This window comes from Colobus angolensis, unplaced genomic scaffold (genome assembly GCF_000951035.1).
Source record: "Colobus angolensis palliatus isolate OR3802 unplaced genomic scaffold, Cang.pa_1.0 Scaffold249, whole genome shotgun sequence".
Lineage (NCBI taxonomy): Eukaryota > Metazoa > Chordata > Mammalia > Primates > Cercopithecidae > Colobus > Colobus angolensis.
The window spans coordinates 929,025-955,720 of NW_012115699.1; the positions used below are offsets into that span (position 1 = coordinate 929,025).

At 44.0% G+C, this 26,696-nt stretch overlaps 1 protein-coding gene across 1 annotated transcript in view; it reads left to right on the forward strand.

The window, feature by feature from the left end:
* The window catches only part of SEMA4F (sema domain, immunoglobulin domain (Ig), transmembrane domain (TM) and short cytoplasmic domain, (semaphorin) 4F), a 27,927-nt gene extending 12,006 nt beyond the window's left edge, over nt 1-15,921 (forward strand). Inside the window, exons 6-14 of the mRNA XM_011946138.1 lie at nt 7,038-7,157; nt 7,258-7,409; nt 8,070-8,248; nt 8,460-8,607; nt 8,734-8,956; nt 9,097-9,206; nt 9,321-9,481; nt 13,137-13,195; nt 13,460-15,921. Coding sequence (XP_011801528.1) covers nt 7,038-7,157; nt 7,258-7,409; nt 8,070-8,248; nt 8,460-8,607; nt 8,734-8,956; nt 9,097-9,206; nt 9,321-9,481; nt 13,137-13,195; nt 13,460-14,070 — 1,763 coding nt within the window. The 3' untranslated portion in view covers nt 14,071-15,921. The remainder of the gene's footprint in view (nt 1-7,037; nt 7,158-7,257; nt 7,410-8,069; nt 8,249-8,459; nt 8,608-8,733; nt 8,957-9,096; nt 9,207-9,320; nt 9,482-13,136; nt 13,196-13,459) is intronic.
* Nucleotides 15,922-26,696: the final 10,775 nt, after the last annotated feature.

Here is a 26,696-nt window from a genome sequence, read left to right on the forward strand (position 1 = left end):
GCCCGGCCAGAACTCACTTCCTAATGGCTTCAGTTAATGTGGAAACTCTGTCTCTAGCTATCTCAGACCCAAATCATAGTCAGTACTAATATTATACATTTTCTTCTGCAGTTATTACTTTACAGGGTTACAATTTAAAAGTTTTTCCTGGTCTGACCTAAGGGCTAGCATCTACTTGGGGCTTTCTAGAATGATTCATTATGTCTTACTTTACCTCTGTTTTGAAAATAGCAGTATAGAAATAGTGGTAACATTATATAAGAATTAGAACCAAAATTCCCAATTAGGTTCTAAAAAAAGTCCTTAAAGATAATAGCAGTATTTTGAAATGAAAAGTGCTTTTAATAATGAAAATATGATTAGAATATAATAGGAGTATTTACTTAAACTTATAAAAATTACACTGTGCATTGTAGAAAATTGAGAAAATGTAGAAATATATAAAGAAAAAAGTAAAAATGTTATTTGTAATTCTATCATTACCAAGTAACCACTATTATTATTTTGGAGTATTTTGAGTGTTTTCTTCTACTATGTCTATGTGTCTGTGTATTTATTATAACTTGAAATTATGTATATTTCATTTACTATTGTATACTGAGTATTTTCTCATCATAGAAATTGTTTCTTCAAAACATGATTTTTAGCAATTGCATACAATTACATAAATTGTACTGCATACATAGATGGATGTAGCATTATTTAATTATTTCTATGTAATTATACATTCAAATTTTAAAATTATTGTTTTTATAAATAATGCTGTAGCAGGAATCCTGTTACATAATTCTTTGCATTAATCTACTTAATTGCATATGAGTCAATCCAAAAAGTGGAATTGCTAGGTGTAAAAGTGTAAATATTTTGATGGTGCCTGATGGATTTGGACGAATTAACTGCTCTCCAGTTAGTCCTACCAGCAGTGGCTAAAGGACCTGTCCCATTGCACTCTTGCCAGTCCCAAGTAATATGTACAAACAAACAGTGACCTTCTACAAAGTCCAGTATGATATTTATATATTTGATTGGTTAGTGAGGTTGAACAATTTTTCATGTGTTTATTGGTATTTCTGTTTCTTTTGGGAAAGCCTCAGAAATCTTATTTTCAAATATGAAGTTTATCTGTACTGTACTTAGATACAATTAAGAAAATGATCTCCTTGTCTTTATTTGCACTGTTCTAATTTGGAAAAATATGAACATTTTGACATTCACGTTAGCATAAGAACGTCGGTGATTCCTTCTCAGCCTTCTTGATAGGGCTTTTGTCTTCTGCTCATTCTTAAATGTTGGAGTTCCTTGGGTTTCTACCTAAGAGCCTCTTCTCTTCTCACTCTATGTAGTTGTGATCTCAGTGAGCCCCGTGGCTTCTGTTTCCATTGCATTCTGTTGGCTCCCAAATCTGCATCTGCCTCCTGGACATTACCTGGAGGTACAGACCACACATCCTACTGCCTTCCAGACATCTTCAGTTGAATGTCCCACAGGAATCTCAAAATCATCATGCCCCAAAGTGAGTTCATCATCTTTACTCACCTCCCCCAAACCTGCCTCTCCATCAGTCTTCCCTCCTCCGAGTGTATAGTGCCATACTCACTCAGGTACCCAAGCTAGGGACAGCAGTCAGTCGTCTTTCGGCCTCCCTATCACATCATATAATGGATAGGGTTTCTATCAAGAAGAGCAGAAGACTTTGCTCTTTCTCTTTGGGAACCCATCCTGTGTTTTTATCGTATGGTTTTGGTGTCATTGTATCTTGTGATGAATGCATCTGCCAAGGAGCTCTGCAAATGTTCCAGATGCACTGCATGCTGCCAGCATTTTGAGGCCAAGTCTACCTCTTAAATCTCTGAGACTAGCATTCACACATGAAAACAAGACGGTTACAGAAATCCTACATGCCCGACAGAGGGAAAGGTAGAGTCAACACTGCATCTCTATTCATCTAATTATGCCCAATAATAGGCTTAAAAAAATTTTTTTTAAAGTATCCAGCTGGCTCAATCCTTAAATAAGGAAAAGACTTTTTGAGTAGGAGCTGTCTATCCTGAAAAATGTCTGACCATGAGAAGAAAAGGGAGTGGAAGAAGAAAGGAGGCCAGGGCATGTAAAAAATCCGTTTTTTGCTACTCGGGAGGCTGAGGCAGGAGAATGGCGTAAACCCAGGAGGCGGAGCTTGCAGTGAGCTGAGATCCGGCCACTGCACTCCAGCCTGGGCGGCAGAGTGAGACTCCGTCTCAAAAAAAAGAAAAAAAAAAAATCCGTTTTTTTTTTTTTAAAACAGAGTCTTGCTCTCTGGCCCAGGCTGGAGTACAGTGGCGTGATCTTGGCTCACTGCAACCTCCGCCTCCTGGGTTCAAGCGATTCTTCTGTCTCAGCCTCCCGAGTTGCTGGAATTACAGGCACGCACTGCCACGCCCAGCTAATTTGTTGTATTTTTAGCAGAGACGGGGTTTTGCCATGTTGGCCAGGCTGGTCTCTAAGCCCTGACCTCAGGTTATCCACCCACCTCGGCCTCCCAAAGTGCTGGGATTACAGGCATAAGCCACTGTGCCCGGCCAAAAAAAAAAAAAAAAAACAAAATCAGCTTTTTAAAACTAATGTACATGGCTAGATGTGGTAGCTCACACCTGTAATCCCAGCAATTTGGGAGGCCAAAAGTTCAAGACCAGCTGGGGCAACATACTGAGACCCTGTCTTTAAAAATTAAATTAAATTTGATTGATTTAAAATTAATTTAAAATTAAATTTAATTTTTAAAGACAGGGTCTTTAAAGGCCTTTAAAAAAAAAGGCCTTTAAGGTCTTTAAAAAAAAAGTTAGCCAGGCATAGTGACGCATGCCTGTGGTCCCAGCTACTTGGGAGGCTGAGGTGGGAGAATTGCTTGAGTCCAGGAGGTTGAGGCTGATCACGCCACTTCACTCCAGCCTGGACGACAGAGTGAGACCCTGTCTTAAAAACAAAAAGTAGGCTGGGCGTGGTGGCTCACGCCTGTAATTGCAGTACTTTGGGAGGCCGAGGTGGGCAGATCACGAGGTCAGGAGTTCAAGACCAGCCTGGTCTACACAGTGAAACCCTGTCTGTAATAAAAATACAAAAATTAGCTGGGCATGGTGGCGGGTGCCTGTAATCCCAGCTACTTGGGATGCTGAGACAGGAGAATTGCTTGAACCTGGGAGGCGGAGGTTGCAGTGAGCAAGATAGCACCACTGCACTCCAGCCTGGGCAACGGAGCTAGATTCCGTCTCAACAACAACAACAACAAACCAAACAGTAACAAACACACACTAATGAACTGATAATTCCTATTGTAAATCTCCTTTAAAAGGAAGCATTTTGATGCCAGAATGGACATTTTAAACCCCCAGGCTGTAGAGAAATATTCACTGCCATGACGCATGTTTACAGGCTTTCCATCTGGCAAGTTGGGATCTATTTTTACACACAATTATGATTTTTCTTTGAGTGTGTTTCTTTGTCTTTTGTGGCTTTCAATGTCTTTTTTTTTTTATTTTTTATTTTCAAAACGAAAATATCTTAGTTTTTTTGCACTATAAAAGTAAAAGATGCTAACTACAAGAAACAAGGATTATTCAATGAATAATCTTTCCCATGCTTGCAGGCATATATACATTTTTTTAAAAAAATAAAAATAGGGTTGAATTATTCCTGGTGATGTTTTCTAACCTGCTTGTTGAGCAAACTCATCACTGTGGGAATTACTCGCTTTTGCACATCATCTTTCGCCAATGGCAGATGTGGCCTTGATCCATTCAGCAATAATTTGCCAAACAGTTGTATGGTCAGTGTTATTATATAAACAATGTATCACAATCACAATATTTGGAATTGAGAGTGTCCTGAAGAGGCCAGGGCATGTGGTGATCTTGTGGACTCCTATGCTCAATATTGTAATGGTTGCTATTCCTTCTGCTGTGTAGGGGTGTGTGTGTGTGTCTGTAAGATGTGCTGCAAGCTCCCTGGTACTCTTAGGGCACCTGGAGCCCTGCTACTTCCTCCCAAAGTGTCTGATCCCTCCTGCTGATCCTTGGCTGTTCCACTCTGAGTGACTGCGCACTTCTCAGTATTTCTGGGCTCCAGTGTTGCTGATTCCCCCATTGGTCACTTAGGAAGTTTTGTGACCTCCATCTACTGCTGAGTCTTTGCATAGTTATCTGTGGTCCTTTACTGTTTCCAGAATATTTATGATTGTTTTTCTCCAACCCTACATACCAAGTCATGATCCCAGCATCTGCTTTACCACATCTCCTATTCTTAGGGTATCCATGACAAGGCTTCTACCAGGGTTTTGATTTTAGAGCATTTAATGTGTCATGCTCTTAGGGAACATTTTCAAACTCTGGCCTCTGTGTCAACTTTTTCCCCCTTGGAAGTACAGAGGGTTGGCGCATTTGCTGTTCCATTTTCTGCCAGGACCTTTGACCAATACTTGGTTTTTCTTTCCTGAAATTTTCTAGAAGGGAATGGAATATCTTTGTATAGCTTCCTCCTCTTCTGGTGGCAGATCGAGCATATGGCCCTTTGAAGTTTCATAAGGAGCTAACGTGAATGAATGTCAACCATGTGCCAGGCCTTAGCTAGGGCTCTTTATTTATCTTATTTAACCCTTAGCGCTATTCTGAGTGGAAGATGGCATTATCTCTATTCTGCATTTGAGGAACCTGAGGCTTAGAAAGTTGCTTTGCCCAAGATCATAGTACTACTAAGTAGTCAGGGTTCAAACCCAAGTCTTCCTGGCTCCCAAACACTTGGATTCTTTTTAAAATTGCAAATAATGGAATAGTCTCACTTCCCCACCCCAAAAGGCTTTCAACCCTGCACTGCTGCCCTTGTAGGGCTCTGGCCCTCTTGTTCTCTGCGTAGAGTGTTTCTTCAGTGCTGGTTACCTTTCTGGTGCCTGAGACATGCTGCTTCTCTGGAGCATCTGTGACCCCAGGATGATCATGCTTCCCTCCAAGTGGCCCCCCACTCTCTACTGCTTCCCCCAGCGTGCATGAGCCCTGTGGTTCTGGCTGAGCTTTCATGCACCTGCTTCCAGCACACCAGCCTGTCTTGTTTCTCTAGCCTCTCTGACTTGACCTTCTCAGTTGCCTTTGGTAGCTCTCCCCTTAAATGGGAGTGTTCCCCAGGGCTCTCATCTGGCTTTACTGTTTTCCCTGGCTATGACTTTCATGTCATGACTTAAGCATGAAGTGTGATGACTCCCAAGTTGCTGTCTCTGGCCCTGTTTCCCAGGCCCTTCCCTTAATTGCTTTCCAGGATCTCTGACCAATATCCTGAAGGCACTTCAGCCTTAGGATGTGCAACGAGTGGACTCATTTCCTCTCCAGCTGCCTGTTTTGTGGGCCTTGTTCTATCATTTGCTGTCTTGGTTAATAATGTCACCACCAACTATCATCAGTCTTATAAGCTAGAAACCTTGAGAAACATTGGTTTACTCCATTCTGTCTGATATCATATTCAGTTGATGAATTTCAAATCCTATTAATGGATTCTACCTCAGAAATACCTTCCAAATCCAGCCCCTTTATCTCCTCTGCCTCTGCCTTACTTTGGGCCTTTCACTCTTGCCTGGACTGTATGAATAGCCTTTTAAGTAGCATTATCTTTTTTAAAAACAAAACTGTTTATATCACTTTCCTCCTAAAAAAGTCTCTGCAGTTTTACGCTTACCTGCAGGGTAAAGTGCATATCTGCTGGCATGGCAGAGCAGACTAACCACAGAGTGCCCATCCCCACACCTCCAGCTTCCTCTCTGCTCACTGGCCCTGCCTAGCAGCCCCTCTGCCCCCACATGGCTGAGCATGGCTCCCCTCTTCACTGCTTGCTTGTCTTCCTCCCTGAAGTCCTCCTTCCATCTGGCAAATTTCTTATTCCCATACCCAGCTCACATGTTGCCTCTGAGATGCTGTTCCCTCAGGTAGATATAGCTGGGTCCCCCATATGTGTTAGTCTGTGCCTCCCGGAATCTGATTACACACTTGTCTTCCTGACTCACGTGGGGGTTCTTGGGTCCAGGGATTTACTTAGCACCCGGCACAGTTCCTTGTACGTAGTAGCTCGTGAAGGCATACCACCTTGTTCTCTCCAGAGTGCCTCTGATACTCAGCACACCCCCAGGGTGTTCATGACTTGGTACGACTCTCTGATTCATTTTCCTCCTACTCGTGTCAGACCCCTTGGTGGTGGTACTCTGAGTGGCTACAGTTCTCTCCCATTCAACCCACAGAGCTGAACTTCCTTCCCAGAGTGTCCGTGATTTGTCTCTTGCTCAATCCCTACTATCCCTGGAGCAAGCATCTTTGCCCCTCCACTATACTAGGAGGGAGGACCTGATTCCTTGTTGCCTTTCCTGGCTGCCTGTGAAATCTCCACTCATCTCCTAGGCCAGTATCTCTCAAAGTGAGGTCCTGAATCACCTGCATCCGATTACTCTGATTGCTTCTTCGAAATGCAGGTTCTTTAGCCAACCCCAGCTCTACTGAATGAGAATTGCTGGCCCAGGTATCTGCATTTAAATAACTTCCCCAAGTGAGTCTAGTATTCTCTAAAATTGTGACTTGTTCTAAAGCAGTGTATGCCCACTAATGTTCAGAAAGAACATTCTTTCCCTGAGACATTTACCACAGTGGGACAACTTAAATAAGATGGGGACCTGTTACTCCCCTTTTGGAGAGTCACAGTACAGTCAGCACATTACAGGGTTACTGAAACAGCAACAAAAAAGCCCAAGAGAAACAAGCTTGATTTTTATGAGGGACGCCTTTATTCTCATACACATGGACATTTCCACACAGTATTTTCTTAATGCTGGTTTCCCTGACTGCCCTGGAGCAGTTTATGTCTAGATTTCCTTAATTGCGATAATGCCTTTGATGTGCTCAGCAGTGTCTGGCACTCATGGGTGCTTAGTCCCTGAGAGTCGCTGCCCTGCTTTATGCCCTACTCTGCCTGTGACCTCTGTTGCTTCCCTCAGTGGGTCACTGATATCCCATCTCCTCCCTGTCGCCCTGCAGGGGGGGTCCTCTATGCTGCCACTGTGAAAAACTACCTGGGGACGGAGCCGATTATCACCCGAGCAGTGGGTCGTGCCGAGGACTGGATTCGGACAGACACTTTGCCGTCCTGGCTGAATGGTGGGGAGAGGGAGAGGGGTCCTCTGGGGGGACCGATGGGGTGGAGTCTGGGAAGTCCCAGGTTGTGTCTGTGAGGATCTGAGGCCACTGGTATTCCCAGCCCCAGCCTTTGTCGCAGCCGTGGCCTTGAGCCCAGCCGAATGGGGGGATGAAGATGGAGACGACGAAATCTACTTCTTCTTTACGGAGACTTCCCGAGCATTTGACTCATACGAGCGCATTAAAGTCCCACGGGTGGCCCGTGTGTGTGCGGTGAGACCCCATTCCAGCTGTCTGTCTGTCGTCTCCTGCTCTGTCTGTCCCCCTGTCTTATCTTTTCCTCTTTGGGTCTCTGTCTTTAAATCTCTCCTGTGTCTCCTATTTTCTCTGCCTTGACTTCTCTTCTGGGAGCTTGAGGAATGTGAGAGAGAGGCTTTGGCCTCTTTGACACCCACAATTACCCTTGTGACACACTGTCTACAGGATGTGGACTAGTGTAGAGGTTAAAGGGAGGAACTGGTAACAGACCAGGGTTCAAGTCCCTGCTCCACCCACCACTTAACTGCCTTTGCAACTCTGTCCAGGTTCTTTAGTGTCTTTGAAACTTGTCTATAAAAAGAGGATAATAATGATGCCTGTCTGTGAGGGCTGTTTGAGTATTAAATGAGGTAACTTACGTAAAACACATAATGTAGTACTTTATAAGTGCACAGTTAACTTAGTCACTGTCATTGTTATTGTGACCCCTTCACCCCTGTATCTCATTATCCCTGCAGCTACTCTGTGTGGCTCCCTGTCCTTGCATTTGTATACATCTGTCTCCGCATCTGTCTATGTCTGCCCTGAAGTCAGAAGGAAACTTAAATTGGTTTCCATGCTCCTTGTCCAATGATGGTCATCTAAAGAGAATCTCCCATGTGTTCGTCACCCCAGGGGGACCTTGGGGGCCGGAAGACCCTCCAGCAGAGATGGACGACGTTTTTGAAAGCTGACCTGCTCTGTCCAGGGCCTGAGCATGGCCGGGCCTCCAGTGTCCTGCAGGATGTTGCTGTGCTTCGACCTGAGCTTGGGGCAGGGACTCCCATCTTTTATGGCATCTTTTCTTCCCAGTGGTGAGGGGTCTTGGTGTGGAGGAGAGTTACAGGGTGGGAGATATGTGGGGTTGGCACAATGTCAGTGTTGTCTCTTCCAGAGGGGGCAGGCTCTCCTGCCTTTGGCTGCATGGCTCGCTGTGTGTTTCTCGGGGGTTATCTCATTTGACAAGGGATAAGTTGCTGTCCCCCAGACCCCTCCAGATATCCAGCTCCAACCTGTGAATTCCAGGGAGGGGGCTGCCATTTCTGCTGTCTGTGCCTTCCGACCACAAGACATTCGGACAGTGCTGAACGGTCCCTTCAGAGAACTAAAACATGACTGCAACAGAGGACTGCCTGTCATGGACAATGATGTGCCCCAGCCCAGACCTGGAGAGGTGAGGGGGCAGATCTTCATTCTAGGCCTAAAGTAGAGAGCTGCTATTAAGGCAAGAGCCCCACCAAGCATCACTGGCATGTCCTGTTCCTGGGAAACTTTGTCACCAGCCCTGTATTTCCTCTAGTGCATCACCAACAACATGAAGCTCCGGCACTTTGGCTCATCTCTCTCCCTGCCTGACCGCGTACTCACCTTCATCCGGGACCACCCACTCATGGACAGGCCAGTGTTTCCAGCTGATGGCCACCCCCTGCTGGTCACTACAGATACAGCCTATCTCAGAGTCGTGGCCCACAGGGTGACCAGCCTCTCAGGGAAAGAGTATGATGTGCTCTACCTGGGGACAGGTATATTTAGTGGTCAAGCAGGTTGCCTACCTAGTGCATACACATTCTCGTCACAGAGAGAGTACTGTAATATATATACGTCTGAGTCCCAGGCACAGGGGCAATTATGTCGTTATTATTGTTCCTTTCCTGTCCCCTAGAGGATGGACACCTCCATCGAGCAGTGCGGATCGGAGCTCAGCTCAGCGTTCTTGAAGATCTGGCCTTATTCCCAGAGCCACAGCCAGTTGAGAACATGAAATTGTACCACGTGAGTTGTAGATTTTGGAGAATCTGTTGGGGAGACATCTGAGTCCAGAGCCAGTTTGTGACCCTGAGGTCTGGGAGATCCAGTGTATTCCCCTTCCCCACTCCCTTTTTGTAGAGCTGGCTCCTGGTTGGCTCCCGTACTGAGGTGACACAAGTGAATACAACCAACTGTGGCCGTCTCCAGAGCTGCTCAGAATGCATCCTGGCCCAGGACCCAGTCTGTGCCTGGAGCTTCCGACTGGATGAGTGTGTGGCCCACGCTGGGGAGCACCAAGGGTGAGTGTAGCTGCCTGGATTTCTTGCTTACTGTGCCAGGGCTCTGTCCCATCCATATGTCTATGTTTCTCATCTGTTAATGCTGCCCTGCCAGAGGCTGTTTTCTTTTTCTGTCTGTTAGTGTCTACATCACTCGTGTGTCCTTCTGTCAGTCCATACTAACTCATCTGTTTGTCCATCTAGTGTCACCTCATCAATGTCCTTGCCTCTCTGCTGGTCCTGCCTTGACCTGACAGTGTGCTATCTCTAGTGGACGCGTCTTAGTTTTCATCTTACAAGAGCTCTTGGAAGTGTTTTCACAGTTGTCCACTCCCTCTTTCCTTGAAATACTTCACTCTTGCTCTCTATGACTCTGCATTCTTTGTTCTCCTTTACTTTCCCATCCAACTACTGAATGTTGATATTCCTCAGGGTTCAGTCCTGCACCCATTCTCTTTACACTTTCATGCTCTCTCTAGGCAGTTTTATTCTCATTACTTTCAATACCATCTGACTGCTAATGACAACCACAAATATATCTAGTTGAACTGTGGAACTCCCCATCCAACTGTCTACTTGATATTCCCTTTGGATGCTTCATAAGCAACTCAAATTTAGCAAATCAAAGTGTGCGGTGTTGTTTCTTCTTTCTCTCACATGCTCCTCCTCTGGTTTTCCTCATTCCAGTAAAGGGACCTCCATGCATCCAATTGCTCAAGCCAGCAATTGCCCACATCGTATTATGATTTGTACTGATTCTAGCCCCCAAACGTCCTTAGTCCACCCTCTTCTCTCCACCTCTACTGCTACCACTCTAGTCCAAGCCATCATCGCTTCTTTTTTCCTTTTTTTTTTTTTTGAGACGGAGTCTCGCTCTGTCACCCGGCCTGGAGTGCAGTGGCCAGATCTCAGCTCACTGCAAGCTCCGCCTCCCGGGTTTACACCATTCTCCTGCCTCAGCCTCCCGAGTCGCTGGGACTACAGGCGCCCACCACCTCGCCTGGCTAGTTTTTTGTAGTTTTTGGTAGAGACAGGGTTTCACCGTGTTAGCCAGGATGGTCTCGATCTCCTGACCTAGTGATCCGCCCGTCTCGGCCTCCCAAAGTGCTGGGATTACAGGCTTGAGCCACCGCGCCCGGCCCATCATCGCTTCTTAACTGGACTACTCTAATAATCTAATTGGTCTTCTTTTGACCATTTTGAGCTCCTACCATCCATTTTCCATTTAGCAGCTTAAAAGCATATGTCACATTGAAGCAAATCCCTGACATCATATCATATTCATCTTAAATATTTCAATATGTATCTCTACTAGATAAGGACTTTTTTTTTTTTTTTTTTTTTTTTAAGATGGAGTCTCACTGTGTCGCCCAGGCTGGAGTGCAGTGATGCCATCTTGGCTCACCACAACCTCCGCCTCCCTTATTCAAGCGATTCTCCTGCTTCAGCCTCCCGAATAGCTGGGATTACAGGTGCCCACCACCACGCCCAGCTAATTTTTGTATTTTTAGTAGAGATGAGGTTTCACTGTGTTGGCCAGCCTGGTCTGGAACTCCTGACCTCAAGCAATCCACTCGCCTTGGCCTTCCAAAGTGCTGGGATTACAGGCGTGAGCCACTCCGCCTAGCCCAGGACTCTTAAAAACATCTTATTGTGGGAAAGTTCAGTCATATCCAAAAGTAGAGAGAATTGTGTAATGAATTTCCATACATCCATCCCTCAGCTTCAACAACCATCAGCTCCTGGTCAGTCTTGTCTCTTCAGTACGTTTACTCATTACCAACTATTTTGAAGCAAATCCTGAACATCATTTCACTTCATCCATAAATCTTTCTGTCTGTATCTCTAACATACAAGGGTTTAAAAAAAAAACCATATTACCATTATCATACCAAAAACTTACTTTCTTAATGTCATCAAATATCCAGTCAATGTTCTGATTTCTTCAATTGCATATATTTAAGAAATAGTTTATGTCAGTATCCAAATAATGCTTATTAATTAAAATTGGTTGATATGTTTAAGTATCTTTTAATCATTGAGATCTTCCAGCAAAGTACTTTTAATCACTTGATTCGGAAGTGTTTTTGCAAACTGACCTTGAGATTTCCTATTTTGAAGTCCAGTTAATTTATAGCATATTTGTATACCGCAGAACCTCAAGTATATACAGAACCCCAGAATATTACAGAACCCCATGGCTACACATTCTTTAGAGGTAAAAAGTACTTGTCTTTTGGAATAAAACAGATTAATTCACACATGTCAAAACAGAGTGAAATATTTAAAATGATAACTGATCTGTAGGGCTAGATATGAAAGAAAAAACTGACATATAATTAGAATAGTCATAACATTTAATTTTGTTTTTCTGATATTTGTCTTGAATTATAAGTGTAAAATCTTATGCCATCCCTTGATCAGATTCTTGACTTTTTGCCAGTTGGGGATATAAAGTAATTCTTGGATGACAGGCTTGGCCAGCTTTGCATTTTTGGTTAAGAACTTTAACCTGGTCTTTTAGTTTTCTGGGGGAGAATTTTTAAACATCTAAGACAAGAGCAAGGGCTTTATTCTGTCCTTTATTGTTTTAATTTCCATTAAAATAATAATTCACTGGTCTTAGATATCCTCTATACTTGAGCTTCAAGGATTCCCTTAAGGTATACATGAGTAGGGGGAGGGGGGAGAGTGTGGGGTGTGTGTTTATGCCAGTGTTCTGGGTTGTTTTTGTGTACATTTCCCATACCTCAGTTCATCCAAGGGAGAAGAACATGACTGTGAAGTTCCTGTGGCAACAGCTGTACATGTGGTCTTCCTGTGTTCCTCACTCTCAGCTAGACTAATCAACCTTGGTTTTACCCAAGAAACTTCCATCTATTCATATCAGTCTTGGAGCTCATTTCAGGGACCTCAATTCATATTGAAGGAGTTCCTACTCGGATGAGTCTGTGTTTGATTGAGGCTTTGTGTGTTCAGACCTTTTACCTGGCCTTCACCGACAACCCTAGTAGGGGTATCATTGACTTCCCGGCCTCTGGGAGTGGTGCCAGAGAGTTCAGCAGTGAGCAGTCCATCTTGCTATCCTCCATCAGATATAGTCCACCCAAATCCTGGAAGTACCAGGACTGTGCTATTTGAAACAGATCCATTCAAATAACACATAGGCCAGTATATATCAACCAGTATTGAAGAGTTCCTTTGTAGAGACAAGCAGCTTTTAGGAAACAAAAAATCACGTCACCGACCCTAAAGGAATTTTGATTAGCTTCTACAGAAAAGGAGTTTGCTCTTTCTCTTAAATAAGAGAAAAAAAATCCCTATAGTTTTTATCCTTTTTTTTTTCCCTGGAGAAATCTTGTGGTTGTGGAGAACCAAGTTCATTTCTTAGAAGATTCTGTTTCTTTTAAAGCACCCCCACTAAACATCTTTCCAACAGACCTAGTGCAAATTTAGCTATCCATGGTCTGCTAGAAAGATGCATGCATGAAATGTCATGAGTAATATTAAGAGGTGTTAGGGAAAAATTTGGTGATGAGGAGAAACTTGACTGATAATTTCAAGAGTGATTTCTAGGATGATGGGAGATGTATTGAATGAGGGAGTCTTCAGTAATACTGAGGAGGGTTGAAGGGAATGTTGACACTGGATTTACCAAGCATTCTCTTCTTTATAGGTTGGTCCAAGACATAGAGTCAGCAGATGTCTCCTCTTTGTGTCCCAAAGAGCCTGGAGGTCTGTGTGGTCTGTATGGCTTAGGGAAATGTGGGTGGAGTGGATGGAAAGGGGCTAGAGAGTTGTTCATTTTGGAACCATTCTAAACCTTGGATCTTGGAAGATGTGGCAGCCAGGTACCTTGGGCCTTAGCCTCTTTGGGAATCCCCTTTTTAGCTTAGTCTCCATAGCCCCTTCAAATGATTGACATCACCCCACACTTTTCTTCATCACACCTCCAGCCTTTAGCCTCACCTCCTTTTGTGCCTTTGCTGTCTCTCGCAGAACGTCCAGTAGTGTTTGAAGTTCCTGTGGCTACAGCTGCGCATGTGGTCTTGCCGTGTTCTCCAAGCTCAGCATGGGCATCCTGTGTGTGGCACCAGCCAAGTGGAGTGACTGTACTCACCCCCCGGCGGGATGGACTGGAGGTGGAGGTGACCCCAGGGGCCATGGGTGCTTATGCCTGTGAATGTCAGGAGGGTGGGGCAGCCCGTGTGGTAGCAGCTTACAGCTTGGTGTGGGGCAGCCAGCGAGATGCCCCGAGCCGGGCCCACACAGTGGGGGCAGGACTGGCTGGCTTCTTCCTGGGAGTTCTCGCAGCATCCCTAACTCTCCTTCTGATTGGTCGGCGTCAGCAGCGACGGCGACAGAGGGAACTTCTGGCTAGAGATAAGGTGGGCTTGGACCTGGGGGCTCCACCTTCTGGGACCACAAGCTACAGCCAAGACCCTCCCTCCCCCTCTCCTGAAGATGAGCGGTTGCCCCTGGCCCTGGCCAAGAGGGGCAGTGGCTTTGGTGGATTCTCTCCACCCTTCCTGCTTGATCCTTGCCCAAGCCCAGCCCACATTCGGCTAACTGGGGCTCCTCTAGCCACATGTGATGAAACATCCATCTAGAGCTGGGCAAATGACCACTAGTGTATAAGTGATCACTGGAACGGAGGGACCACTGAGATGCTGGGGGTCACTAGACCTGGAAGACCATCCCAGCCTCTGAGTTCTCTTTGAGTATGAGTGATTACTTGGACTTTAGTGTCTGTTCTCTCTGAGTCTGGATGGGCTTGGGGCCAGACCTTTGCCTGATTCCCGATTGCCATGAGAGATCAGAACTGCTTTCTGCAGCAGTCAGGGCTTCTGCCCAACATCTGAACCCCTGTGACCCTTCATCCCTGGCCCCCTATCTTGGGCCCATTAGTTTTGGGGATGGGGCACAAGGCATAGCTATGACTTTGCTTTCTGGTTGGAGCCTGGCCAGAAGGAAGAGCCCTGGAGGTGGTTGGGGGCGAATGTGCACTGAGTCCTTAGGGTGGTTCTGCTTATTCTTCAAGTTTATCTGAATCTCTGTGGGGAGTGCATGATCCCCATGTTGTGACATGAAGTCTCTGCCCTGAGATCTTCCCCACCTCAGTTTTCCTTCCATGAATGAGTGCGTGTAAATACATGGTGTTCATAGGAGACCTGGCCACATGTGCATGAATGACTGGGCTGATGCTTAGGAATATTTATGAGGGATGGGGAGGGAGAAGATTGGAATAGGGGTATTGCCTGCAGAACTTTAGACCCTGTAGCCATAGAGGGAATGGCTTTCCTTTCTAAAAGGAACTGAAACACTGCCCCTCTCCCCATTGCCCCACAACCTTATTCTAAATTTGAATAGAGTAAAGCTCCTAAAGTGACTTTCCCGGTGGGAAGGGCAACAGTACACATGACCCCATCTTTTTCTTTGTTTTTGCCCTTTGGCTGCCACCACTGCCATGTCACAGCTGCTTTCTCTGGCTAGAGTGTAGGCTGTACCCCATTTCCTTGGCTCCCATTGAAAATTAACAGCATTCTGATGATTAGGGAACAACAGAAGGGGAACAGTCATAGGATACACAAGCAGTATAAAGATAGGTTCACAATCAGTGACTTTACTCAGGGTAACACCCTTGCCCTAAAGCAGGAGTCCCCCCTGCCTGGGGTCCATGGACTCCCTGAAATTGTATGCAAAATATTGTTTGTACATGTGTGTCTGTATATCTCTGTGGGGGAGGTTTTATGGCTTTTGTCAGATTTTCAAGGCCTTAACAAAGTTAAAGGACCACTGCCCTGAGGTCACTGCACTAAGATCAAGCTAGGATGGTGTCACTCTGTGGCAGCTCTCCCTGGCCTTGCCCTGCCTGGAACAGAGTGATTGCTGGAATGGAGTTACCACTGAGATGCCGGAGGTTGCTGGGTCTGGAAGACTTGTTGCCTTTCAGTTCTCTTTGAGTCTGACTGACTGTGGCCAGTCCCTGAACTGGTAGTTGCTGGAGGCCTTCTTGTTCCTCCAGTCCCTGGAAGCTGAGCTCTGTGTTTATTTGATGACATTGTCAACTCTCACCAAACTTCAAGACCTCTTCCTGCTTGACCACTCGCACATGCTCTAGGCTTCTCCTGCTCAGTACTGGTCTTGGCCTGTGAATGTGCCTCGTTCATCCCTGGTGCTTGAGCCCCTCAAGCTCCAGTCAGTGATCCAGTCCTGCCCCTTTGAAGTTTTCTCCTCTGCTTTCCTTGGCAGCAGCCTGTGAACTACTCAAAAGAGTCCCCTTGGGTTTGGAATTATCAGTGGCTTTGCCATTAATAAATGTGTGATCTTCGGCAAGTAACCTAACCTAGGGACATCAGTTTACTCATCTGTGAAGTGGGGATAATAAAAACCTACCTCAGGGTTGCTACAAGGATGACATGAGAAAATATGTCAACAATAAAGACCTGTCTGTACCAATATATGTTGTTATTGCAGAAATGGGCTTATTCATAATCATGTAGCTTAACTGTATGATAACCATGACACACGCAATCACATTAAGCCTCACTCAGTAAAAGGACAGTCATTACTTCACAGATGTCCTGTTCTGGGTCACCCCTGTACAGCTCATAGCTTCTGGTTTCTAGGTTTTGGGAGGCAGACCTATGATTTTTATAATCCTCAGCTCTGTCTGACCTTAGTGGCCTGAGATCCCTTTGTATAGAATGGAGGAAGGCTGTGCGTTCTTTGGTTTACCCTCAGCCTATCTTTCAACCCCACTCACTTGAGGTTATGGCCTAGTTCCTCTTTGGGAGAGGAAGGAAGGTGGGGAGATGTCAAAGGGGACTGGGCTTCCTGTGGGGAGTGGGAGAGAAGAGTTTTTCAAGGAGGAGAGAGACCAGGGCTCTTATACTCTGAGCCACTATCTCCCTGCCCCTGTCCTAATCACCTAGGGCCAGGCACCAGACAACTAGAGATGGCCTCTTTACTCCAAAGCCTGCTGAAATTACTCAAACTAGCCAATCCTAAGCCTGCCTACCCTGCCTCACTCATTCCTTACAATAGAAACCACAATAAGCACTCCTGCCCACAATTCCCTGCTCCCTCTGCATCCTGAGTGACCCTGGTGCTTCTCCATGTGGCCCCTGCATAGTGTGCTTTGCCTCCTGTTTCTGGGGACCTATGAGTATAAACTTCCTTGATGACAGTCATTTCTGTGTCTGTGTGTCTTCTTATACCTTATTAAAGCAAACCTGGGTACATTTTTAAAACAGCAGGGATTCTCTGAAGATTAATAATTGAGAAGGCTGATTGGATCTGTCTCATCAGGGAGGCTGAGGCCTCAGGCCTTCATTAGGCACGTTGCATGTCTGTCAAGTAAGGGCCACTAATCCCCTCACATGGGTTCATCTGAACTCTCTGCCAGCCCAAAACACGAGGACTTGCCACCCATCCTTAGCACTCTCAAGACACACTTAAGTGTGTTTGATATGTAAGCTCCAATTCCTTCCTCCATAAGAAGTGAGAAGGCAGAAGTGGCCTTCCCTGAGGTGAGGACGGGGATGGGTGTTTTTTCTTTGAGTGATGTAGACTTATGCCCTGCTTCCATGCCACTTCCTCAGATGTGACAGACCTCTGCTGGGATGGAATATGTGTTTGCTGGAGACAGCGGTGGCATAGAGGATTGTGAGAAAGGGTCCCCATGCTTGGTGTGGAAGGAGGGAGCTGCTCACCCTCTGTATGGGCTTGGATGAGGAGCTTCTCAGCAGCAGTCATAAAAAGTAGAGGATCTTCTGCCCTTTGCTGGGAGCCACATGAGCCCCCTGGATTCATGTGGAATTCTAGGGAGAGGGATGACCACCCTCCAGATGGCTGAGATCAAATATCTCGTCAGATGACTGGACACTTAGAATTGGGTTAATTTGATTAAATAAACAGAAATAAAATAGGTTTTTGTACCTATAAGTTTGTGGAGAAAAATTCCTGCCCACTATACTAATATCAGCATTTCTAAAATGATCTGTCTGGAGCATATGTGTGATGAACCTACCTACAGATTGAGCAGAATAGCTGTAGATAGGGTGGAGTTGAGTGAGCACCAAGTGCCCAAAATGAAGAAAGAGGACCTCCCTCCAACCTTTTGTAGGAACCATCCTCCTAATGCAACTTCTCCCCACAGATATCCACCAAATTAACTTTTTTTTTTTTAACCAGACTCAAAGTCTATGATTTCATCATAACAATATAGGTCATCATAGATTGAGATTACCTTGTAATTCCTAGGTAAATGTCCTTGGAAGAAAGGAATAGGAACCTACGGGATTCCAGTCAACAAAATAAGGTGTCCACATGCTACCTTACAGTTGTCATTTGGATCTTTGCTAGATAAGGTCTTATTCTACTTTGGGTATTTATTGTGTTACTAGCCAGGGCAGGCTTTGCTATGATGCAATAACAACCCCACACTCTTAGTGGCTTAAAACATTTGTTACTCATGCCGTATGTCTATCCTTGGTACTCACTCAGGAACCAAGGCTCAGGGAGGTTCCATCTGACACAAGCTTCCATGATTGTAGAAAAAGGAAAAGGGAACTTGGCTAGCCATAGGTAGGCACCTGAAGTTTTTGTCTAGAAGTAACATGCATGATCACATTTCAATGAACAAAGCAAGCCATGTGACTATGCAAGTTCAAGCAGATGGAAAAGGGCTATGACAGCCTTATGCTAAGACCACAGTACTAAGCATTTGTGCCTGAAGTATGGCCACAGGGCCAGCGTGGTGGTTCACATTTGTAATCCCAGCACTTTGGGAGGCCAAGGCAGGCAGCTCACTTGAGCCCAGGAGTTCCAGAGCAGCCAGGGCAAAATGACGGAATCCTGTCTCTGAAAAAAATACAAAAGTTAGCTTGGGATGGTGGTACATGCCTCTACTCCCAGCTACTTTAGGAGGCTGAGGCGAGAGGATGGATTAAGCCTGTGAGCCTGGGAGGTGGAGGCTGAAGTGAGCCATGATCGTGCCACTGCACTCCAGCATGGGTGACAGAGCGAGACCTTGTCTCAAACAAAAACAAAAACAAAAATTATGGCCTCAGACCCTTTTACTAGGACCAAGAGCTGCTGATGTCCTCTTTGTTTCTTTATTGAAGAGAAACATATACTAAATCTTTGTACTCATAATCTCACTCACCTCTCCTACTGAGCACCTGCTGCTTTCTCTCCTTTCTTCCGTCTCCCTGGAGTAAAGTGAATTTCCTCTTAGAAAAATGGTGACTGGATATTTTTTAAAATACCTGGGTAAGAAGGGCTGTTAAGTTAGAGAGGGTTCATGGTGACAGGGTTCAGTAAAGAGAGAAACTTAGTGGCTCACTTAGTAGAAAAGATGAGGAGTAGGTATTCCCTAAGGCAAGAAGGGCCTTAGGAACTGAGGCCTTAGCCACTGGAATCAGGGTTAATGCCACCAGGATTTTTTTTCTCCCATTCATCTGCCATCTCTGCATGTTCTGCTTGCTGGAAATGGACATATTCCTAGAGCTATAGATGGCTGCCATTTTTCCTTCACATTCTCTCAGCTCTGTACCGTAGAGGCAAGGCTACTTCTTTAGCTCCAATCCAGGAATCCCAGGGAAGGACTCTGATTGGCCCAGCTTAGATCACATGCCCACACTGAAGCAATGACTGTGTCCAAGGAAATGGGATACTGTGATTGGTCAGGCCTGAGTCAGGTGTGTGCCCAGGGAGGACAGGATTAAATTGTCAGAATGAGGGACATAGTTAAGTTGGCTGGGCAAATAAAAACCATAATTACTTCAATTTACTATAGCTGTCTTAGAGTTTGATATAGACAGTGACCTTTGAAGACTAAGATTGGAGAAAATTTTTGCAATCTATCCGTCTGACAAAGGGCTAATATCCAGAATCTACAAAGAACTTAAACAAATTTACAAGAAAAAAACAACCCCATCAAAAAGTAGGCAAAGAAGACATTTATGCAGCCAACAGACATATGAAAAAATGCTCATCATTACTGGTCATCAGAGAAATGCAAATCAAAACCACAATGAGATACCATCTCACGCCAGTTAGAATGGTGATCATTAAAAAGTCAGGAAACAACAGATGATGAAGAGGATGTGGAGAAATAGGAATGCTTTTACACTGTTAGTGGGAGTGTAAATTAGTTCAACCATGTGGAAGACAGTGTGGGGATTCCTCAAGGATCTAGAAATAGAAATACCATTTGACCCAGCTATCCCATTACTGGGTATATACCCAAAGAATTATAAATCATGCTACTATAAAGACACATGCACACATATGTTTATTGCGGCACTATTCACAACAGCAAAGACTTGGAACCAACCCAAATGTCCATCAGTGATCGACTGGATTAAGAAAATGTGGCACATATGCACCATGGAATGCTATGTGGCCATAAAATGGATGAGTTCATGTCCTTTGCAGGGACATGGATGAAGCTGGAAACCATCATTCTGAGCAAACTACCACAGGGACGGAAAACCAAACACCGCATGTTCTCACTTATAAGTAGGAGTTGAACCTCCTTATAAGAACACATGGACACAGGGCGGGGAACATCACATACCGGGGCCTGTTGGGGGGTGGGGGGCTAGGGGAGGAATAGCATTAGGAGAAATACCTAATGTAAATGATGAGTTGACGGGTGCAGCAAACCAGCATGGCACATGTATACCTATACTGCATAGGCATACATGTGCACATGTACCCTAGAACTTAAAGTATAATTTAAAAAAAAAAAAGAAAAGAAAACTAAATAAAACAATATTGTTCCTTCCAAATTAAAACCTTCCCATCACTTCCCGTTACAATTAGAATAAAATCCAAATCCTCCGTTCTGATTTACAGAGCCTTACATGTTAGGACCTCTGTTCATCTATCTAAACTATTTTTACTTTCCCCTCATTCAGGGGCAACAGCCACAACAACCTTCATTCAGCTTTCTGGATACACCAAGCTTGTTCCCAACTAGGGGGAACTAGTTGTTTCCCCTGATCTTTGCAAGTCCTTCTGGTCAGTCAGGCTTTATCTTAAACGTTGCCTCCATAAAGAGGCCCACTCTGATTACTTCGTATAAAATAGCTCCCAGTTACTTCCTATCACATCCTCCTATTTTAATTCTCAGCATAGCATATCATTAATTTGTATTTTCTTGTTTGCTTGTTTATTTAAATTATTTTCCTTCTTGTTAGATTGCAAACTCCATGAAAGCCTGGACTATGGCTGTTTTGTTCACTGTTGTATCCCCAGTGCTTAGAACAGTGAACAGTGCCTGACACATAGTAGATGCTCAATATTTATTGAGTGAATGAATATGGCCATTGCCGAGCTGACACACCAGGTAATGGAAAGAATGCAGGTCCTGCTGAGAGGCCAACACCATCCACTGGTCAGTATTCCTATAGGAGACCACTTAGCTCCCAGCTCTTGTGGTTCTGCAGTACCAAGTGGCAGCCCCTGGGATCATGGTTTTCAAGGGACAGCTTTAGGGTGTCCTCCTAGACCTCAAACGACCTCTCCCTTTCTATGTTCTGAACTCCATCCTGGACCCTTCTTTGCTTTGGGCCCTAATTTGTGTCTGGTTGTCCACAGGTAGGGCCTCTCCGCTCTTTCTTTCAGAGTGAAAGAATAAAGGTATCCCTGGAAGGCACAACACCACTCTGCAAGCATAAATTCCTTAATCATAGTTGCCTTTAATAATAATAATAATAATGCCCTAAAATATAATAATGTACTAGATATGGTGTGGGCATTGAGCTAAACATTTTATACATCAAGCTCAATCTCAGAAAGACTGGTGTTGTTAGCCACATTGTCGGCCAGTGAAACTGAGGCTCGAAGGAGAAATAACTTGCTCGGGGTCATACAGTTAGTTTGTAGTTGAGTTGTGACTAAAACCCAGGTCTCTCAGATTCCAAAGCTTGTGCTCAGAACCCCTGCAGTTACAAAGTACCCAAATAGTGCCCATTAGGGATCAACTTCCAAGAACTGGGTCTTGCCTTCCTAGAGTGGAGCGGTGTTTCCTCCTTTACTCATTGTTCATTTCATACATGTAAAACAGAACATGATCATATTTCAATATGTAACTTCTGCACAACCCAAAATTAAAACACCACCGTAAAAGAAATGAGAAAAACATGGCATTTCATTTGCAATACTTGAAAAAATGTTAACCTTCTTAATCATAAATGAGCTCTTAGAAATCAGTAGCAAAGAGACTAACATTAAAGGGGAAATGAAAATAAAAGAAACAGAGGAAAATGAAATAATGCAAATGATTAATAACGTGATATGAAGATGATGTAGCTTAATATTAATAGATGAAAAAGCAATTTCTTTGTAATATTACATTATCAATGATCACAAATACAGAAATCTAACATTTGTATAGAATACTTGGAAATAAGGAACTCTTAAACACTGGGAAAATTTACTCCAGTTTTGGGAAACTTACTCAAAATTTAAATCTTGTATATACTTTGCCCTGGCAGTTCCAATCTGTAGGAATTATTCCAACAGAGTAGTTGGACAAATTGAAATTTACGTGTAAGTATGTTTCTTACATAGAAAATCTGTAGCTAATTTATCACCCCCAACTACTTGTGTATCAATTGATTTTAAAAAAAATAGATTGGGGGTGTTCATTAAATATTAATTTAGGTCTATTTAGGTCAGGTTCTGGGCTAGATTCTGGAGACACAAAAGTGAGTAAGACATAGTCCCTGTCCCCTTAAAGCTCATAATTCAGGGGTAGGCAGATGAGCAAGCAGACAGCAACACACTTTGAAAGGTGCTATTGTTAAGGTGTGTTCCAAATCTGAGGAACCCAAAGATATCTCATTCTACTGACCTCTCTTCTTAACTAGCAGCTTGAGAAACAGGTTTGAGATGCCAATCAAAGCATTTGTACCACCTAACCAGACTCCCCTGAAGCTACTGAGACAGTCTAATGTAGTCTAGTGAGACATATACATGCCTCATTTTGTCTTTTGTGTGTATCAAATTTTACATAATAAAACACTTTAAAATAAGATGTTTTTCTGTCTGTGGAACCAGAAAATACAAGAAAAAAAGGTTGGTGACCTTGTGTGCTCCCCAAATAAGGATTTGTGGAGAGTGGGTGTTCTACACTATTGTTGGAAATGAAATTAGTACACACTTATGGAGGGCATTCTGGTAATATCTATTGAAAACTTTAAAGTGTATATATTGTTTGATCCAGTAACTACACTTTTAGATATTTATTTTAAGGAAATAGCAGTATAAGTGTGCAAAGACCTACTTCTAAAGATTTTTATTTTATATTAATTATAAGCCTGAAATGTTGGGAAAAAAATCAATTATTCAACAATAGAAATTTGGTTAAATTAGCTTCAGTATTGACATGAAAAAATGTCCACATTGTTACGCAAAAAAAGAGGAAACAATAAGAAAGAGAAAAGTGGTCCCTGACAGATGGGAGTTGGCCTGACACTCATAGCCTCAGTGTTTTCCTATTGAACATAAAGGATTTCATAGAACACCAACATCAGACAAGGACACTCAGTGCCGATGATAGATGAAGAAAAAAATGAGATCACTCTGTAATCACATCTGAACGCAGGCAAAACAGAAACATTGTCCAGACCACAAAATGACCGAGCAGCCTCCTGTCCCGGCTAAGAGGAATGACTGCTGCTTCTTTACCAGTTCTTCACTGGCTTTAGCTTTGCAGCAGTCTTCCCTCCTTCCGGATGAGAGTTATTAAGATACCCACCCACAGAATTACCCTGCTTCCTTAAACCCTTCTGCAAACTCCCTAGCACAAGCCTGAGTCCCATAATAAGTTCTTTCTAGCACCCTCTTACTGAAACACCCCACAGTTCCCCATGCCATGCATTCTCCCCCACAGCAAAGAGTAATAACCCCAACTTGCTTGACTACAGGTGTGTTCCCAGCGATCTTTGGCTGGAGAGCAATGACAACCAGTACTATCTTATAATAGTTTGTAATAGATATGTATTTCCACGGTCATAAAATTGTGTGGCATAGCACACAACAAACTATTAGCAATGGTCACCCCTGATGAGGGGTTTTACTTTTGATTTACTATCTTATTTTTTATTTTATTTTTAACAATGTGCATGAATTGAGATGGAAGGAGGAGGATGATGAAGAGGTGGGGAAGCAGAATAAGTGAAGAAAAAAATGGAAGAATGAAGAGAAATGAAGATGGCAGTGGCAGCAGCTCTAAGACATGTTTGATAATGATGTTATTAGAGGATCTTTGTGTTCTTCTTTAAATATCTATAATATGCATTATACTTGAATATGAAACAGTTATTTTTAAATGAAAGAAGATTGTCATTGTTCCAGAGAAATACAGTATGACTATTTCTAATTTTTTATTTTTGCAATAGTGAAGTAGGGATCTCATGCCGGACTAACGTTGAACACAAGTTTGAAGACTTTTGGTTTTCTGTGTCCAATGCAGTATAGTTAGATGCAGTAGGTGTCGCTTTTTCCCCAAGAATAGCCTGTTGCTACTGCTGGTGGAAGTCCGCTCTGAGCTGTGCCCAATTCTGTCAATTATCTGTCTTCAAGATTTGCCTAATCTCTAACCTTTGAGTAATGTGTACTTGTAGTTTTCCTTCCTTCTGTAATTTAGATGCATGATCCAATCTAGATAAGGGAAATTACCACACATTCTTTATTCTTTTCTGTAGAACTTTCACATAGCCATCCTATTAGATTTTCATGGTGATCCGAAGTGCTTCAGGCAGGTATTATTGGCTTCATTTTAGAGATGAGGAAGGCGAAGTTCATCAGAAAACTGATGTCATTAACAATTAATTGGTCAAGGTTTCTTTCCCCTCCATTAGCTAATTCAAGAAACAAGGATATAGGCAGCAAATAAAGCACTATTTGTGCTTTAAATATATGAATATATATTTACTGTTGTAAGTATATCAACCTTAAAAATGCATTCCCATCCGTTTCTGAGAACTGCAGTACAAACTATGAGAACTGAACGTGCTGCTCGCGTACTGTGATTACGCAAAAGCTTCGGCGGATGCATTACATGGGGAAGCCCTCTCAACTTTGGACAGGGTATGCAGTCTTCAGAGGTCTGGGAGTTGTTTGGAAACACCTAGGAATCCTCAGGGAGCATGCTGAAGGTGACTCATGTTTGCACGTGCGTGACTTGGGGTTATGTTATAAACATGAGGTTGTGTGCTGAGTGGTAATATCAGATGCAAAGGACTGTTTGCTCCCTCTTTTGGAGGTCTCATACTTTTCCAAACCTTGCATGTTATCAATTATCAGGCAATCATTTCCTGAGGCCTGCCACATAGCTGCTGCTTTCCCTTTTTTCTAGTTTGCTTTTCCTAAAATGTTTTGGAGTTAGAAATCAAATAACCAAGCTAGGTGGAAATGCGTATAACGTAAAGATTTCCCAGGTTCAAAGCAACTCTATTTGAAGGCATTTGTATTTGTGCATTAATTCCTGGTTCATAACTGAATTATGGAAAGGAGACACTTTCCATAATGGTTCTGGATAGATGAGGGATAATTATGCCAATATTTTTCAGAGTACCAAGATGATCAAGGCCAGCTTTGATCTCAGTCTACTGAGTCATGCTGGACATATATATGGCTTGGTCACTCCGTTGCTGCAGCCATGGGAATGCTCCTGTCTGGGGTGATGGTGTCCAGCCTTACGGAGCGAGTCTGACCACCCTCCAATGGTGTGGTGGGCAGTGGGCCAGGAGGAAAGCTGGTGGGGTGTGGGGCAAGTACCAGGCAAAAGAAGTACCAGGCTCTGGGGGCAGGCTGCTGGATTATGACTCAAGTTGACACAGGAAGATAGCAAATCCAGTCCTCTCCCCAGAGGAATTGAGACCTGATGGGGGCCTTCTCACAACTTCAGGGTGCAGGGTGGAGAATAAATGAGGATCAGGTGCACCACACATACCAGCAGCTTGTGCCTGGCAATGTTCCTAAGATGAGATGGGGAAAGGCAGACACAGGGTTCGTGAAATGTGGCCAACAGAAACGAGGTAACAGAATGCACCCAACCAGCCGTCTGAAATACAAGGCAGGGACCCAAGGGAAGAAATACATATATGGGACATTTAAGGTCCCAAGAGACCTGGGATGAGGTGACAGGAACTGGTATGCTCTGCCTATGACCTTCAGCCCCATTGTGGGGCTGAGAAGCCTGGCATTTGGAGGCTTCAGACTGCCACAGGGATCTCCAAATTCACCCACTGGGGAGGCAAAGGCTTCTGTTGGATGTGTCACCAGGAGGAGCCCTCTTCACTCAGGCAAGGTGGGCAGGCTTCAGAGGGCTGGGAGTTCTTTGCAAACAGCTAGGATAGGGCTAGAACTAGGTATAGGTACTGAGGACAGGGGCCATGGTTACCTGGGGAATTGAGCCCAGAGTAAACTTTTTTGGAGTCCACAGATCTGAGGCTTCTGTTCAGAGGTGCAGGGACCAGGCAGAGCAGACCAGCTTGGTTTTTCACAAAGGTGGGAGTTGGAAAGTGGCCTTAGGTCACAAACACTAACCACTTTAAGAGAAATGCAGCTCATCCCACTGACCTTGAAATGAGTTTTGCATGTGCACACACGAGTGTGTGTGTTTGTGGTTGAAAGAAATTTGTCTGAAAAATTACATACATATGCTCATAATAAAGCATTTAGGACATGCTGAAAAATATATAAAAATAAGAATCACTTCAAAACCCATAGGCCAGAGATACAATCTCTGAATATATTTTGGTGGATTTCCTTTCAGACTTTTCTCTATGTATATATTCAACATAGGGATATAAATAGATACTTTAACTAAATATCGTATGATACTATTTTGTAAACTGCTTCTTCCATTTGATACTATATCTTGGATACTTTTCCACCATAAAATGTTATTCTATATCATCATCCTACAGTAGGATTCTACTGCTTGATATTTCTTTTTTTCTTTTTTTTTGCACCAAAGGCATCTCCTAGCTTTATTAACGGGACCGCGCTGCAGAGTCAATATAAAAACATAAAAAGTCCCATCAGTTTTATAACAATAAAAAAAACCCAAAAGTGGAAAACTGAGGGAGCAGGGGAAGAGACTCCTGGGCCAGGGGCACGAGGAGCCCTGCTCATGGCACCAGGCCTGGCCGCAGGGTCCCCCGGTATTGCTGTTGCTACGAGGTCGGGGGGCAGCGATTGTCCTGTGGGA